Source organism: Sinocyclocheilus grahami, unplaced genomic scaffold (assembly GCF_001515645.1).
Source record: "Sinocyclocheilus grahami isolate Dianchi unplaced genomic scaffold, SAMN03320097.WGS_v1.1 scaffold62.1, whole genome shotgun sequence".
Classification (NCBI taxonomy): Eukaryota; Metazoa; Chordata; class Actinopteri; order Cypriniformes; family Cyprinidae; genus Sinocyclocheilus; species Sinocyclocheilus grahami.
This window is the reverse complement of record NW_015505241.1, coordinates 77,119-93,812: the sequence shown is the minus strand read 5'-3', so window position 1 is coordinate 93,812 and position 16,694 is coordinate 77,119. Positions and strand designations below refer to the sequence as shown.

General features: G+C 36.3%; 2 protein-coding genes across 3 annotated transcripts in view; one reads left to right on the top strand and one right to left on the bottom strand.

Annotated features, from left to right (window-relative positions):
- Positions 1 to 5,054: 5,054 nt before the first annotated feature.
- On the bottom strand, positions 5,055 to 12,002 carry psmd7 (proteasome 26S subunit, non-ATPase 7). Its single transcript, XM_016271396.1, has 7 exons — positions 11,832 to 12,002; positions 10,157 to 10,248; positions 9,984 to 10,076; positions 9,758 to 9,855; positions 8,395 to 8,475; positions 8,224 to 8,315; positions 5,055 to 5,877 (listed from the first exon to the last, which is right to left on the bottom strand). The coding sequence occupies exons 1-7, from the start codon at positions 11,903 to 11,905 to the stop codon at positions 5,421 to 5,423; spliced, it is 987 nt and encodes a 328-aa protein (XP_016126882.1). The 5' UTR covers positions 11,906 to 12,002; the 3' UTR covers positions 5,055 to 5,420.
- Positions 12,003 to 16,058: 4,056 nt separating this feature from the next.
- The window catches only part of nfat5b (nuclear factor of activated T cells 5b), a 37,247-nt gene continuing 36,611 nt past the window's right edge, over positions 16,059 to 16,694 (top strand). For both annotated transcript variants that reach the window (XM_016271395.1, XM_016271394.1), the window contains exon 1: positions 16,059 to 16,326. In XM_016271395.1, the coding sequence (XP_016126881.1) occupies positions 16,254 to 16,326 (73 nt within the window). In that variant the 5' untranslated portion in view covers positions 16,059 to 16,253. The remainder of the gene's footprint in view (positions 16,327 to 16,694) is intronic.

Genomic DNA, 16,694 nt, shown 5'->3' with positions numbered 1-16,694 from the left:
TAATCATTTAACAAAACCGCTGGGTCAAAACAACCCAATTGTTGGGTTTGTCCCTATTTTACCCAGCATTTTTTAGAGTGTACATGAAATTATGAAATATAGGTAGGTACAGAGGACCTTTCCCCCTGATGAATATAAATGTCATAAAAAAAATCTGTCCTGGTAAAACTAACAGGCTTTGACCTATGTCTAATTTTCTCTGTCTTTATCCCAATTTTAGCAAAATATGTTCCTCCACTGCCTCCTCCTGGAAGATGTGCACCATTCAGGGAAGAGAAGGACCAAGTGATGACACAAAAACATGTTTGCCCAAGTTAGCTGTTTACATAGATTATTTTATAACCTAACCTTAGCATAAAACTTTCTGCATTTTTTACACAAAAAAAAAAACGTTATTACTTTATTTTTATGCCAGTTGTACAAACAAGGACATCCTCAAAGGAAGATTTTGTCAGATTTTGCACACTTTTGTCCCCAGAATCTGGTTAAGTGTACACACACACACATTCATACATGATATACATGTTTGCATGTAAACACACAAATAAACATAACTGGATGACATCCTTATGAGGACAACAACATTCTGTAATAACCAAACAAAGTCATGTTTACAAGTAGGAAACTCAGAAATCACAGAGTTTTGCAGTTGAAGATGTTTATTAAGGACTAGGAGTGAATAAAGAAATAATAATAAAAAGAAAGAAAAGTTATCAATGCAACATTTAAAACATAAAATGTACAAATTACTGTGTATTTTATTTTTTAATCACTAGGGCCTGTATCCCACGCAGTGACTGGAGTCTATGTGGGTCAAACTATGGATCATTTGTCATTGCATTGGCACAATATGCATTCAATGACTATATCAATCAAAATGACATGAATTATCTCACTCAGACACAACTACCAAGTTTAAAACCTAACATTTTACAAAACTGAATAAGACAGCAATACTATATTGAAATATATTCTGAATCTAAACAATTAAATACTATCAAAAAAGCTAGATGGAGCTGAACACCTAGTCCTTTTGTTTAATTTTATTATAGTCAAAATGCTTGCAGTTTTTGAAACTATGGCTCCATTTCTCAAAACTCTACACACAACACCACAAAACACACACACAACATGTAAAACGTCACACACATCTTGCAAAAGCAAACACTTCTGTGAAAACTATTTTAACTCTTCTAAAAATTTTATTTTTGCATAGTAACTCTACACACAAACATAAAATAATTAGCCACATAGACGCCAAACTACACACAGATGTAAAACACTACTCTCATGTGTCTTTTATTTGTTCAGAGTGCAGTGGAGCACAGGAGTTTGTCATAGCACTCTCACATACTGTACATGCATATGCACATAAACACTGTATATACAGTATGTCTGACTGATGAATTTTATGCAACTGAACTGAATCAATACTCAACTGACTTGAGCTGTAGAATGTAGAGTGAAACAACGCCAATCCTATTGGTCTACATGGCCCATGACGTCATAGGCGGGGTGCCCGGAAGTATAAAAGGGCACCTGCTGAATACGTCACCAACTTAGTTGTCTGAAGGAGACGTAAACAGGCAGGCCGAAGGCATGGCAAGGGGGCGCAGCATCTCGTTCCCTCTCGGGGAACCATTGTTACATACGTAACCCGAGACGTTCCCCTTCTAGGGAACTCCACGCTGCGCCCTCTAGGGGGCACACTGGGGAACGAAATCCAACCATGCCGTGCCGAGGCGCATGCCTGTCCACCTGGTGGGACAGCACCTAGAATGCAATAGACATACGCCAAACCTTTCCTCAGAAAGAGGCCAGGCCACTGACACCACGGGTTGCTCAAATAACCTGGCAGAAATGAAGAGACCCGATTAGATCAAGGGGAACACCCCACCCAAGTTAAGAGCACAGCTATCCTCAGATAGCTATGCTATGTGAGCAATAGCCTGGATACACAAGACCACTGAAGAGGCTAAACTAGAAAGCCTCAAAGAGATCGGCACTTAAATCTCAGGTGATGAAAGCAGCTGCTGAGCTAGAACACAGCTATCCTCAGAAAGCTATGGTGATGAATGGTGACCATTGGTGTTAAGCTCCAAAAATGTATAAAAAGAAACCATAAAAGTACAATAACAGTAAGTCCACAAGAACTGTGCTGTATTTTTCAGCTCTTCTGAAGCCATAGATCAGCTTTTTGTGAGAAACTGAAATATTTTAAATATAGTGCCTTATATGAGCTTGTTGAAATTGTAACGGTTAATTTTTATGATTTTTGGAGCTTGACAGACCCTAATCACTATCTATTTTCATTGTATGGAAAAGAGCAGCTTCAACATCACATCTAAACATCTCCTTTTGTGTCTCAAAAATCATAATACATGAGGGTATGGAAGTTCTTTTTTCTACACATTTGGAATCTCAAGTACCTTTCTGAATCTCGCAATTCAGAATCGCACAGTATAAACTAAGGATTCCAAGATATTAACTCAGAATCGAGAGATATGAAACAAGAATTGCAAGAAAAAAAATCAGAATTGTTAGAAAAAAGTCAGAACTGTGAGATATAAACTCAGAATTGAGAGATATGAAACAAGAATTGCAAGAAAAAAAATCAGAATTGTGAGATATAATCTCAGTACCTTTCTCAGAATTATGAAAAAAATGTCTGAATTGTGAGAGAAAAAGCATGGTTTTCATTTTTTTTATTCTGTGGCAGAAATTAGTTTTCGTATGAGGTTAAGTAAATGTAGAGAGAATTTTCAGTTTCGTGTTAACTTCAACTATACATGAGGGTATGGAAGTTCTTTTTTCTACACATTTGGAATCTCAAGTACCTTTCTGAATCTCGCAATTCAGAATCGCACAGTATAAACTAAGGATTCCAAGATATTAACTCAGAATCGAGAGATATGAAACAAGAATTGCAAGAAAAAAATCAGAATTGTTAGAAAAAAGTCAGAACTGTGAGATATAAACTCAGAATTGAGAGATATGAAACAAGAATTGCAAGAAAAAAAATCAGAATTGTGAGATATAATCTCAGTATCTTTCTCGGAATTATGAAAAAAATGTCTGAATTGTGAGAGAAAAAGCATGGTTTTCATTTTTTTTATTCTGTGGCAGAAATTCGTTTTCGTATGAGGTTAAGTAAATGTAGAGAGAATTTTCAGTTTCGTGTTAACTTCAACTGCAGCACTCTTTTTATTTCAATTAAACCGCACATGTTTGGGGTTGAACAGGCAAAGCTGTTGAAGCGGCAGAAATGGGCATATTTCAAAAACAAGTGGAATCTGTTCGACCTGGCCATTATCATTTTAAGTTGGAGTTCATTATCAGTGTTCATCAAGAGAACAGTGCAGGGAGACAAATACATTGAATACTACCAAAACCACAAGGATCAGTAAGTAGAAAAAAGTTTAACCAAAGAAAAAAAATTTTTTATATGAACATAAATTAAACATTCAATTGACCTTAGGTTTGGAGAATGGATAGATGAACTGGACATGGTAAAAAATGCTATTCCTGTCCTACAGGTTTCCATGACACCACTGTCATAGATGCTACACTGGGATATCTCATGGCTTTCTTGGTTCTTCTGGCCTGTGTAAAACTCTGGCATCTGCTGAGACTCAACCCTAAACTTCACCTCATCACATCCTCACTGCAGCGGGCATGGAACGATATGTCCAGCTTCATTGTGGTTATCTTCATTATCCTCTTGGACAATTCTCTTACTGTAAGGGGCAACAACATTTGCTGTCAATAACGGTTTAAAATATTCTGTTTTGAGTGTTTTAACATACCCTAAAATGACAAATCTGTCATCATTTACTTGACTCTTGTCATTCCAAACCTGAGTTTTTCTTCAGTGGAACAAAAAAGATATTTTGAAAATATTGGGTAGTCAAGACGTTTTCAGGTCAAAATATTACTATGGACTAAAATACTAAGTCAATTGGACCTGAAGCTGTTTGGTTACCTACATTCTTCAAAATATCTTCTGTTGCGAAGGAAGAAAGAAAAGTCATACTGAACTGTCCCTTCAAGTCTAATTAGTATCTTGATTTTATATTAAAAATATAAAAAAAAAAACAACCATTGAATGCTTTCTATCACCGTTTTCATCAAAGCATTCATTTCTTTTCAATAGTGCAATCTCATATTTGGATGGAAGCTGTACTCATACAGAACTTTCCCAGATGCGTTCAAAACAATCTTCAGTTTGCAGTTTGGAATCTTCGATTACGATGAGGTTGATAAAATGATTCACAGACCAAGACTGCTGTTAGACTGAGTAGCATTAGCCAACATTCATTGGTTGAAGTGTGATAACTAAAATTACTCTTCTGATACTCAGCCTTCTGAGGAAGAGGAAATCGTCGACCTGATGTTGGTGAAGATCCGCAGTCTTTTTGGCATCAAATGCAAGAAGAAAGAAGAAGAAACTCATCATCGTGACAAAACTACTTAGTCCTCAGCAAAAGGATTGCTGACTGCTCTATCTGCTATCTTGTCTTCAAATACTTAGTCAGCACAAATAAATGTAATACCTGCATCTCTGCTGAAGTTGAACTTAAAAATCTACACTGAACATGTTCGTTTTGATTAAACTTAAATTTTCTTTTCAGAAAAAGTGAAATGTACCATTTAAAGAAGCACTATGTAACTTTTTCTGTGTTCAAATCCAGATAGCACACGTACGTCTGCAAGATGTCTGTTAAAGGTCTCTTGATCTGGAAAGCATCTGCTGTCTACAAACGTCTGACAGACGTCTTTCAGATGTCAGTTTTACATACATTCTAAATCATAAACATCTTAAAGACATCTAATAGACGTCTATTTGACATCTAAAAGGAAACGTCCAATAGACGTATTGCAGATGAGCAAACTCTAAAAAATATGTCTTGCAGATGTAAATGCAGACGTCAAATAGACGTCTCCAAGATGTACGTGTGCTATTGTGTACGTGTGCATTTATGAACACTGCCATAAACAACAAACTGCAAGCTTTGCATAGTGAACAAAATAAAATCAGGTTAGGCCGGAGAAGCTTGTTTGACATTACTTTTTATGATAAAAAAAGAAATCTCAGTGTAAATACAATGACATGTCTGCAGTGGGACTTTGCTGTAACGCTGGACACCTGTCTTGATATCGCGATGGTCTAATAATGGTACTATAACGTAAGTGTAAATAGGTCAACCTTGAAAAGGACCAAAACATCAAAAAAGGGAAAGAAACATCCGAAACAAATTCCTCTCTCTTTTACTCAAAACAAAAAGTAAGTCCTTTAAATCAAAAAGACAGAAAAATGCCCAATTTAAACTGCAGACTGTTACAAGACGAGGCAAAGAAACGTTGAATTCCTCCCTTATATAGCCAAGATTGTGTAAGCCCAAGTTCATTCCAATTCAGGTTCATTTCTTTTCCTTTTTGTCATCTTTCTTGGCTGTAGCGTCTCCCTTTTCCTTGTCTTTGTCCTTATCTTTATCCTTCTCGTCCTTCTTTTCTTTCTTGCTGTCATCTTTCTCTTGGCCCTCTTTCTTTTCTGCGTCACGGTTCGCTATTTTGTTGTTGATGAGATTGTGGAGTGCCACTACAGAGCGGATGAGCGAGGCCAGATAGACCACAAGCATCTGGTCGTTGGTCTTGAGGTAGAAGGCCTTGACAAACTCCTGCAGGTTGACATCAGGCAGCAGATTGAACACGTCCTGCAGCTGATAAATGATCTGGTGGTTGATGGGCAGTTTGCCGGTTACAACCTTCTCCAGATAGCTCTTGATATCCAGCAGCTTGGAGTTGAGCCCCTTCAGGCCATGAACCTGATTGGTGATACGCTGCGACAAAGTGCCAACTGTTGTGTCCTTGATATCACTGCAAAAACATCATGAGAATAAACTAGGTTGTTTACAGATATTTTAGATTAGATTAGAAATCTTTATTGTCCACACGTGGAAATTCATCTTCGGCCCCACAAAAACATATAGGACTACCACAAATACACTTGACTTCACAGTCCAATACAACAGAGACACAAAATATACAGTACAAGAACGTCTTGCCCCAAGGATTACAGACACATGAGACATAAAAGCAATATATTGAAATTTGGCTAATAGTACTAAAACCATAAATAGATAATTAATAAATAAATAATATTAATAAATAGATAACAGCAGTTAGTTACATAATATATGTAGACCTAATTATAAATCATTTATTTAATAAAGTAATGGCAGATGGTATAAAAGATTTATTGAAAATATTTCTTGTTACTATGAGTACTCTGTATCGTCTGCCTGAAGGAAGTTTTTCAAATTCATGTTGGAGAGGGTGGGTGGACTCCTGAACTATTTGCCAGGCTTTCCTCCTGGTCTGGTTTGTATACAGTTCCACTAGCTGCCTCTGGGGGTCCAATATGATCTTACTGGCTATATTAATAATCTTTGTGATCTTACTTTTGCTTCTAGCCCCCAGATTCCCATTCCAGCAGGTGATGTTATAGGAAAATAATACTTTCCAGCAAACTGGTGTAAACCATCCTCAGGATTCCCTTACTCACATTAAAACTATTTAGTTTCCTCAAAAGAAACAATCTTTGGCTTGCCTTCTTATAGATATAGTCTGTGTGCTCAATAAAATGTAAGATACAATCTAGGATAATCCCTAGATATTTAAAACTATTTACAATCTCAACATGTCGGCCCCCAATTATGATCAGCTGACATGTAGGTTGCCCTTCTCTAGTACCGACAACAAGTTCCTTGGTTTTAAAAGCATTTAGTGACAGAGCACTCGTCTCGCACCATGCCACCAGGCGGTCTATATGCTCAAAATACACCCTCTCTAAATCCCCCTTTCCTCTGGCCATAAGACCAACCATAGCCATGTCATCGGTATACTTAAATAAACAAACTACTTTCACAAATCTGCATTTCACATATATACATAGAAAACAATGCAGGGGATAACACACAGCCTTGGGGGACTCCAGTGTTTAATTAGTGCTTTCAAACGATTAAAAAAATAATAAAATAAATTTCAGTAATTGATTAATTGCATCTAGTATTAAAACTTGTAATGTATTTTCATAGTGTATTATATATTCACATTAAATATCCAGACTAATGTAAAACAACAAAGACAGCATATTTTAAATATTTGTAAATGTCTGGAGTAATTATAGCCATTCAACACTACAGTATAATTGAAAGCCACCATTTTTACAATTTAATAGGCTTAAAAATAACATTTTATATTAACGTAAAACAGCTGTGCCTATAATATAGTGTGTTGTTTCTGCCTCTGTTTGAATGTGAGCTGCCATTTCCCCCCCAGTTTATTTGTGCAATAATGTTCACAATATGTAAGAAAATTACTAGTTAAAGGGGTCCTATTAAAAGTCTTGATTTTGTTTTGGGTTGTACTAGAACAGGGCCTCATACTAGGTTGCTCGAAAAACACATTTTTCACATATTTTACAACACCCCAGTCTGGCATGAACGGCTCGAATAGTTCCTGTATCAAATGAAGGCCCGCCTTCTGAAATACGAAATGTGCTGTGATTGGTTAGCTGGGCCAGTATGAGAGGTGATTGGCAGCACTCGGCGCCTGGTCGGGAAATGTCACGCCCCTTACCATAGCCGCCTGCGAGCTTCAGTGTAAATATTGTGTCAAAATCAAATCAATTTGAGCGCGATTTAAACCCGGATGATTGTAATCACTCTAACATCGTCTGCCTTGGGAAAGCTAGCGTATCTGTGACATAGTGATAACACTCGTTGCCTTCTTTAGTGCAGCTCAACCAGGTCTCATCCTATTCGTCGATATTTGTGATATCACAAATCCCAGAAAATATGCGTTGTAGGCCAAAGAGTCGTTCGTTGTAGTTTTTGAAAAGTGATTTCTGTTAAATAAAATATCTCCTTTTGAATTGGACTTTGAGCTTTGTAACTTTGCAGATCATTTTTATGCTCAAACAGCAACATTACAGACTAACTAAAAGCATAATAGGACTTTACGTGAGGATCCTCTCGATACAACATCAGTATCAGAAGAATTTTGCCTAAACTTATTTTATTTGGCTGCTCGATCGAATGCTTCTTAAATAGAAAATATTAAATCGCAGAAGTAAACAGGTTATTTTTGACAGCCCTCATTGTAATACATCTAAAATGAATCAAATAAACAGAAATGTACATGTTTTCATCCCCATCTTACCGCAACAAATGCTCCACGCCCACTTCCTCTGCCTCCTCTGCACCGATCTCGCTGGTCACGTGTTCAAACGTCTTAGATGTGGGAGTTCCATCCTTCAGTGAAGAATAAATGGCAACAATTCACATGTAAGAAATCAAATATTAACATAGCTTAATAACTTCAAGTACTCACATCATGCACTTCCTCCACTGAGATGTAAGCTTCAGTTGGCAACCCCAGGTCCTTGGGTTTCACATCAATAATGACTAAAACCTTTGGGAAATACCAAAAAAAAAATAATAATAATAATTTTTTGCATTAAGAAAATATATCCTGTTGTCAGGAAAATTGTTTTCTATTAAATTGAACACTCCTGCCAAAGAATTTACTTAAATGATTTTAGCAAATGGCTGCAATATAACAATGAAAAAGTGTTTAAAAATTTGTTAAAGTTTTAAGGGGGTCTGAATACTTTCCGTACCCACTGTATATACACATATACACAACCACCAGTCAAACGTTTTTGGACTGTAAGATTTTTAATGTTATTTTTAAAGAATTCTCTTCTGCTCACCAAGCCTGCATTTTTTTTAATCTAAAATACAGCAAAAGCAGTAATATTGTGAAATATTTTTACTTTTTAAAATAAGTGCTTTTTTTAAAAATGTAATTTATTCATGAGATTTTAAAGCTGAATTTTCAGCATCATTACTCCAGTCTTCAGTGTCACATGATCCTTCAGAAATCATTTTAATATGCTGATTTGCAGTTCAAGAAACATTTGATAATTATCAATATTTAAAACAGTTAAGTAAATTTTTTGTCAGGATTCTTTAATGAAAAGAAAGATCCAAAGTTCAGCACTTATCCCAAATAAAAAGCTTTTGTAACATTATACACTATACCATTCACAAGCTTGGAGTCAGTATATTTAAATCATTATATTTTTATGAAATTATAGAAATTAATACTTTTATGTAGCAAGGATGCATTAAATTGATCAAAAGAGATGATAAAGACATTTATAATGTTACAAAATATTTCTATTTCAGATAAATGCTGTTCTTCTGAACTTTCTATTTATTTTCTATTTCTACTCCGCTGTTTTCAACATAATAATAATAAATGTTTTTTAAGCAGCAAATCAGAATATTAGAATGATTGCTGAAGGATCATGTGACACTGAAGACTGGAGTAATGATGCAAAAAATTCAGCTTTGAAATCGCAGGAATAAATTACATTTTATAATACATTTAAATAGAAAGCAGTTATTTTAAATAGTAAAAATATTTCACAATATTACTGCTTTTGCTGTATTTTGGATCAAATAAATGCAGGCTTGGTGAGCAGAAGAGAATTCTTCTCTTAATTAAAAAAAAACTAAAAACTTTTGACTGGTAGTGTATATATCACTTGCATCATTTTTAATACTACTACTACTACTAAGAAATTGCTAAATAAAAATAAATCTTTATTTCAGTCTAAAACATGACTTGCTTGGTACATATATTGTAAAATAAACTAAGCAGTAGTAAAACAAACAGTATTACATACCGAATTAGAGCAGTACTGTTTCATGAGTTCATTTATGGCAATATCATTTTTGTGCAGCTTTGGGCCTGTGTGATACCACCCAACTATTCGCTCCCTAGCTAGAATTGAAAGAAATAAAACCATGAGCTTGGACATGAGGTCATGTTCTATAACAATGACATGACCGATTCAATAAAGACTATGTATGATATCGATTCTTTACTTGTGCATAGTAAAGCAATCTTACCATTCACTTTCTTGAACATGCCGTACATATTCTCCAGGTAGTCATGATCCAGGAACCAAACTGAATCATCCTTGTCGTCCTCATCAAAAGGCACTGCCACACAATTAAAATATTACTTCAGCTATATTTCAGCTGGAAAGAAGTGTATTTTGCACCAAGAGCTGCAAACATACCAGCAAAGCTGTTGGACACATCAAGCACTTTCTTATGCCATGAACCCAGCAGAACACCCACAACTCGCTTCTGACTGCCAACCTTACCAATCCTACAAAACAAAGACAAGGTTTGCAAAGAACACTAAAGATAGACTAATGCAACGCTGTTTTTGAAGGTACCTTAAAATGGCTCTTTGAATACGAGCTGTGTCAGATCATGTATGACACTTGAACCTCGTCTGAAAGTGTCTGTTTTAAAGGGGTCATATGACGTTGCTAAAAAGAACATTATTTTGTGTATTTGGTGTAATGAAATGTGTTTATGCGGTTTAAAGTAAAAAAACACATTATTTTCCACATACTGTACATTATTGTTTCTCCTCTATGCCCCGCCTTTTTAAAACACGTCGATTTTTACAAAGCTCATCGGTCTGAAAAAGCGAGGTGTGCTGTGATTGGCCAGCTATCCAGTGCGTTGTGATTGGCTGAATACCTCAAGCGTGTGACGGAAATGTTACGCCCCTTACCATACTGTGATGCCCTGTCCGGCCGGAGCAACGAGACAAAAACATTAAAACCCATTATAAACGAGGCATTAGTTGCATCCAGTGGGACGTAAGTACTGATTATAATGCCTTATACTGTCTTTTTACGCGTTGTGTTGCATCGCGCCGCGTAAACATAAAACCCTGTCTGCATTTGTGATCGGAGAAATGACAAACAACAAGCCCTACTCTACACTGCCCAAAACTCACGTTTGAAACATCAGTGGCAAATCCTTTATATGAAAACGTCCTTACGTGAGTCAGAACTGCCGGTATTTTAGTCTAACGTTACTATCCCAGGATCTAAAAACAGTCCTCCATAAAATGTGCTGCACACATCTGAATATTTGGGTTGAACTGTTTGAGTAATGAAAATTTGTTTGTCTGCTTATTCTATTCATCAGTGTTTTTGAACTAAGGAAAAAACGCTTTTTCCGTATTTTATTTCTGGGTTAAAAAATGAAAAATGAATGGACGCAAAAGTACATGGAGCAGGATTGATCTGATGAGACAGGTGAGGGCATTTAGAAGAGCTGTCTCAAGCTCTTGACTGCAGACAGATAGGATAGACATATCCTGTTCTACACTGACAGACCTGCAATGGGGCATTTGACCCTTTTTAGCAACATCATATGACCCCTTTATATATATATATATATATATATATATATATATATATATATATATATATATATATCATACAGTAAGTTACTTATCACAGTAGGTTCAGTATCAAGAACAGGATGGTTTAACATTAGAAATGTAAAGTACATAATAAAGAAAGCGCGCACAACATATAGTGTTATTATTTAAATTATAATAGATGATAAAATTGTGGAGTTTGTGTGTTGATTTTTCATCAGTGATATAATGCTGACTTATAACTGACTTGCAGTTAGTCAGATATCTGCTCGCTTCCACAACATTTTATACCAAACTTTAAATGCTATAAAGCTAAGCCGGTATGCATCACCATAATATAACATATTCAACTAAAGCATTCTTAAAATATTGCTTATTTGCATAATTGTACTTAAGACTGTGATTGCATCCAGTTAGCCTTTAGCTTGTAGCGGCTACTTTCATTGAGACAGAATGACAGTGAGTTAACAGTTTTACTACAGCACCTTCACAACACTCAGATTTACCTGTTAAAATGGTCCACGACACTCAGTAGCACCAAGGGATGAACGACGACCCTTTCGACCGCTAAGTCCGGCATTTTTACCCAATAAATCCGAATATTTCAAGAAACAATTATGCTTTCCTGTTGTTCAGCACGCCAGATTGACGCTGCGCCGCTTCTTCCGCTTCTGCTTCGTATGTGGGGCGCTTCAGCGTGAAACACACGAGCGCCCAGCGGCCTGGAGGAGGAATTACACCCTGACAATCTTTAATTGAAGTCAACGTTGTGTTTTAAATGCATAGTTTCTTGATCTAAAACCAAGATGAGCATTACAATATAACAATATCAATTTAGATATAATTAATGCACAATAACAAAAATATTCAATATGCTTTTATCGGTGAATGTAGAAACATTGTAATTGTTTTGATTACTTATAACGCTCATTTATAGACAAGATGGTGCTGTTTATCCTGTTTCTGTGGGAATTTTTTAGTGCTACGTTCATGCATAGGCATAGGCAGTATTTATTTAGTTAGTTAGTTAAATGGAAGTCCCAGTTATTATAGTAAGTTGATATATGTACTGACAAAATTAAAAAGTGTTAATTATTCCAGCATAATCTGTTTGTAAACAGAGGCAAATCATTTACTGTTGTGATATGAATCATCTCAGAATGACCTATGATAGATAAAATGATGGCAGGGCTATAAACACTAAGGTCCTTGACCTTTTGGAAATTTGTCAAATGTAATTTTAAAGTAATTGTGATACACAAATTGAGTGGACTTTGTGAGCATGACTAATACTGCTGTGGTAGCCTAGAGTAACCTGGTATTAATATGAAAGACAACTAACAACAAATCATAAGGAGATATATCTCACAACGTATTATAAAGGAGAGTTATTAATGATTCTTCAATGTAGCTTTTCTGATGATCTGTCAATTATTAAACAATTGTGATCATCAGATAATCTCACTTGTTCTTTTTCCATACTCAGGATATATAATGATACAATCCTGTAATACAATGAATTAATAATTCTTTATTAACAGCTGCTTACATCATCTCCTGGAGGCTTTTAAACTATAAAACTTTCACACATTTAAAGTTTGTTACAGTCAAACTCTATGATTTTTGTTTTACATTATTTGAATTTCAGTTGATTTTAAATGCTGTACTTCCTTACGTTCAAATTCGAAATTGGAATTCTGTTCCTCAAAAATTCCTCAAATCCAGGAATTGAATTGGGAGTTTAAAAGCATTCTTAATTCAGTTCTGACCAGCACACAACCCTGATATTAACGTTCATTGTGTGAGGACAATAGTGAGTCTATGCTGAACATGAATCATGTGTCAGTGTCAAACGGTCCTCACAGCTCGCGTTGTCTCTAGACAATAATGGTTTAATTTTTCCCAGGAACATCACTGACATGATGGCGTGATTCCTAGACACTGATTGGGCGCTTTGTTGAACACAAACACACAGGTTTGTTTTCTCACAAAGATCCTGAACATCTTCCACTAATATAGAATGTAGGATTTTGAGGTCCATCTTTTCTCACTGAGGACAACTGGGGGACTTACATGCAACTATTACAAAAGGTTCAAATGGTCACTGATTCAAAAGAATGTAGGATTTTGAGGTCCATCTTTTCTCACTGAGGACAACTGGGGGACTTACATGCAACTATTACAAAAGGTTCAAATGGTCACAGATTCAAAAGGTTCAACCCTCCCTTCTCTCCAAGAACTGTACTCATCCAGAGCGAGCAAAAGGGCTGGCAGAATCACTCTGGACCCCTCACATCCAGCACACTCCCTCTTTGAACTGTTGCCATCTGGTCGACGCTACAGAGCACTGAGCACCAGAACGACCAGGCACAGGAACAGTTTCTTCCCTCAGACAATCTAGCTCATGAACACTTGACAATAACTGTGGAACACACACTATTTATTCACTCATACACTTATTTATCTAACACACATACTCCGTCTACATTCCAATTTGCACATAATATACCTGTACATACAACTGTCTATTGTTATATACCTGTACATACAATTGTTGCTTTGTATATTTTTATTCCTTATTTACTTGTTCTATGTTTTATTTATTTATTTATTTTTTATCTGTGTTTTTTGTTCTGTCACTGTCATTCTGTTGCACTGTGGAGCTTCTGTCACGAAAACTAATTCCTCGTATGTGTAAACGTACCTGGCAATAAAGCTCATTCTGATTCTGATTCTGACGCTCCAGAAGAAAAACCAATGCATTATGAGCCTGCATGGAGAAGATAGTTTGAAGATCAGGGTAAATTGAACTTATTTTGTCTTCTGGAAACATGCAGGTATCTTCTGTAGCTTCTGAAGAGCAGTACTAAATGAAAGAAATGTGATATTTAGGCAAAATAAGAAAAATACACACATTTTCATTCTGTTCAAAAGTCTACACCCCTGGATCTTAATGCATCGTGTGGAGCATCGGTGACTGTTTGAACTTTTTGTATTAGTTGCATGAGTCCCTCAGTTTTTTACAACTTTCTTTGTGCAGACGTTCGATAATGAATTCCTTTGAACAAAATTAGAAATGTCAACCCAAATCACTTTGCAGTCAACACAATTACAAAATAAGAAGGTAATTGTAACCTTACAGGGATGACAAAAGGATCCCTCGGTGAAACACTGTCATTGAACTTTGCATGTTTATAGTTTACTGGATCACAGTAAAAAGACATTTCTACAACTTTTTTTGGACGGGAGAATTCCCCCCAGAATTCTTTCCAACATATTACTGAATTTTATTATTCTTTAACATTCAAAAACGTATCCAGGCAGGTAAAGTGATCTGAGCTCTATTAGCTAAGATTTAATCTAGCCTAATTAACTCAGTGTTATACAATTCTAACAAGACATCCAAATAAATAATTATTTAAAAATCGGGTTTACAATTTACATTTCAGATATAAATATTCAAAAATGCAATTTGACAAGAATATGGGAAAAAAATACAAAATGTCAATATTCCAATTAACTTGAACTCTTTGGCAAATTGCATCTTTCCATTTTTTACTATCAATACATTGGAGAGAATCCATATATAAATGAAAATCAACCATAAAAACCTTTAAACAAGGATTAGAATGATTTCTTCTACTTTTATGAATAGCCTATGAAATGTATTCAGCATAAAATTAACAGGTATACTTTTTGATTCAAAATAGGCTATATTAAACTCTAAAAAATGCTGGGTTAAATACAACCCAGTGCTGGGTAAAATAGGGACAAACCCAGCAATTGGGTTGTTTTGACCCAGCGGTTGAGTTACTACCCAGAAGGTTGGGTTAAACATTAAACATTTAACTCAACCGCTGGGTCAAAACAGCCCAATTGCTGGGTTTGTCTCTATTTTACCCAGCACTGGGTTGTATTTAACCCAGCATTTTTTAGAGTGTACATTTTTAAAACGGATTGGTAGTTATCTATTCTAAGATTTTATGCAATGAGATGCAACCAGCAAATCAAATATGGCTGATCTTATCTTGATCTCATGTGATGAATGACATTCATTACATAAGCGTAAAAGGCAAATAGATGTATAATTATATAAGCCTTTTGTTTTACCATACAAGTTTACAAATATTACATACGAATGACCACACATGCCTTTAACGATTTCACATATGAATATGTGTTTTTGGTTAAAACTCATGTAGAAAGCACTCTACATACAGAATAAATCTGTCAAAATAAGAAAGAGCCTATGCACCTCTAACAGGTTTTTCATTTAGAGAATTGTTGTTCTTTAGGATGCAAAGCAATGCTTACTACAGTTTTATATGCCTTACAACCCCCCTGATCGATTTTAAATCGCACCTTTTAAAATGCTCTTATTAGACTACAGACAACTGTTTCAAGAGTTTTTAAGTTTCCCAAATCCCATCATTTCAAAAGTGTCTGAACACGTCGTCAGAATAAAAACAAAGGCATCTTGTGAGGTCAAATCTCTCGGACGGTCAAGGATAAATCTCGCCAGAACTTTTCTGAATGGTAACACTCATTAAAAAATTGATGTACCGGTTTTTTCTGGTTGATCTAAACAAAATGAGCGGTTTTGGTCAATATCCATAAATTTGGACAGAGCAAGCTATGTGTTGTGAAGTGATGACGCGTGGAGAGTGGGCGTGGCCGCAGAGGAAACAGACAAACTAAACAGAGTGGCGCTCGCTGGCGGAGTGTTTACACACACACACACACCGCGTGCGCACACTACGAAGAGCACGGAGCGACGCAAACGCTTTATTTATGATATTCAGAAGTGTCACTGCCTGCTTTCTCTGCACCTGGCTTTCGTTCGGCCAAACTAAACCATGGCAGTTTGTTAGGAGCTGCACTTGAAGAGCAAGTCCGTGTCAGTTTCTTGGCGGATCCGAGGCACTGCGATGCCCTCAGACTTCACATCGCTCTTTAGCGCGGATATCGACCTCGATTCGCCCAAGTCCCTCTACTCCAAAGGTAACTCACTTTCTGCCCACTTTTCCAGCACGCTACTCATACTGTACATATGCTGCTCCGTGCAAGCGCAGGCTGTGTTCCAAAACCTAGTGCGCTGCCTACCTAGACAAAAATGCTGTCTAGGTAGTGCTCACTAGAAGTTGGGACGCAGCCCGTGTGTGACCGTCTGTGTAATGCCCCTCTGCACTGTCAAGCAGTTTTGTTTTTAGTTTACATAGTGGCTAATGGTTTAAATGGTGACCAAATAAATGAGCTTGTGTGGTATGGTGTGTGTGTGTGTGTGTGTGTGTGTGTGTGTGTGTGTGTGTGTGTGTGTGTGTGTGTGTGTGTGTGTGTGGGGGGGGGGGTGTGTATTCGACTCTCCAACA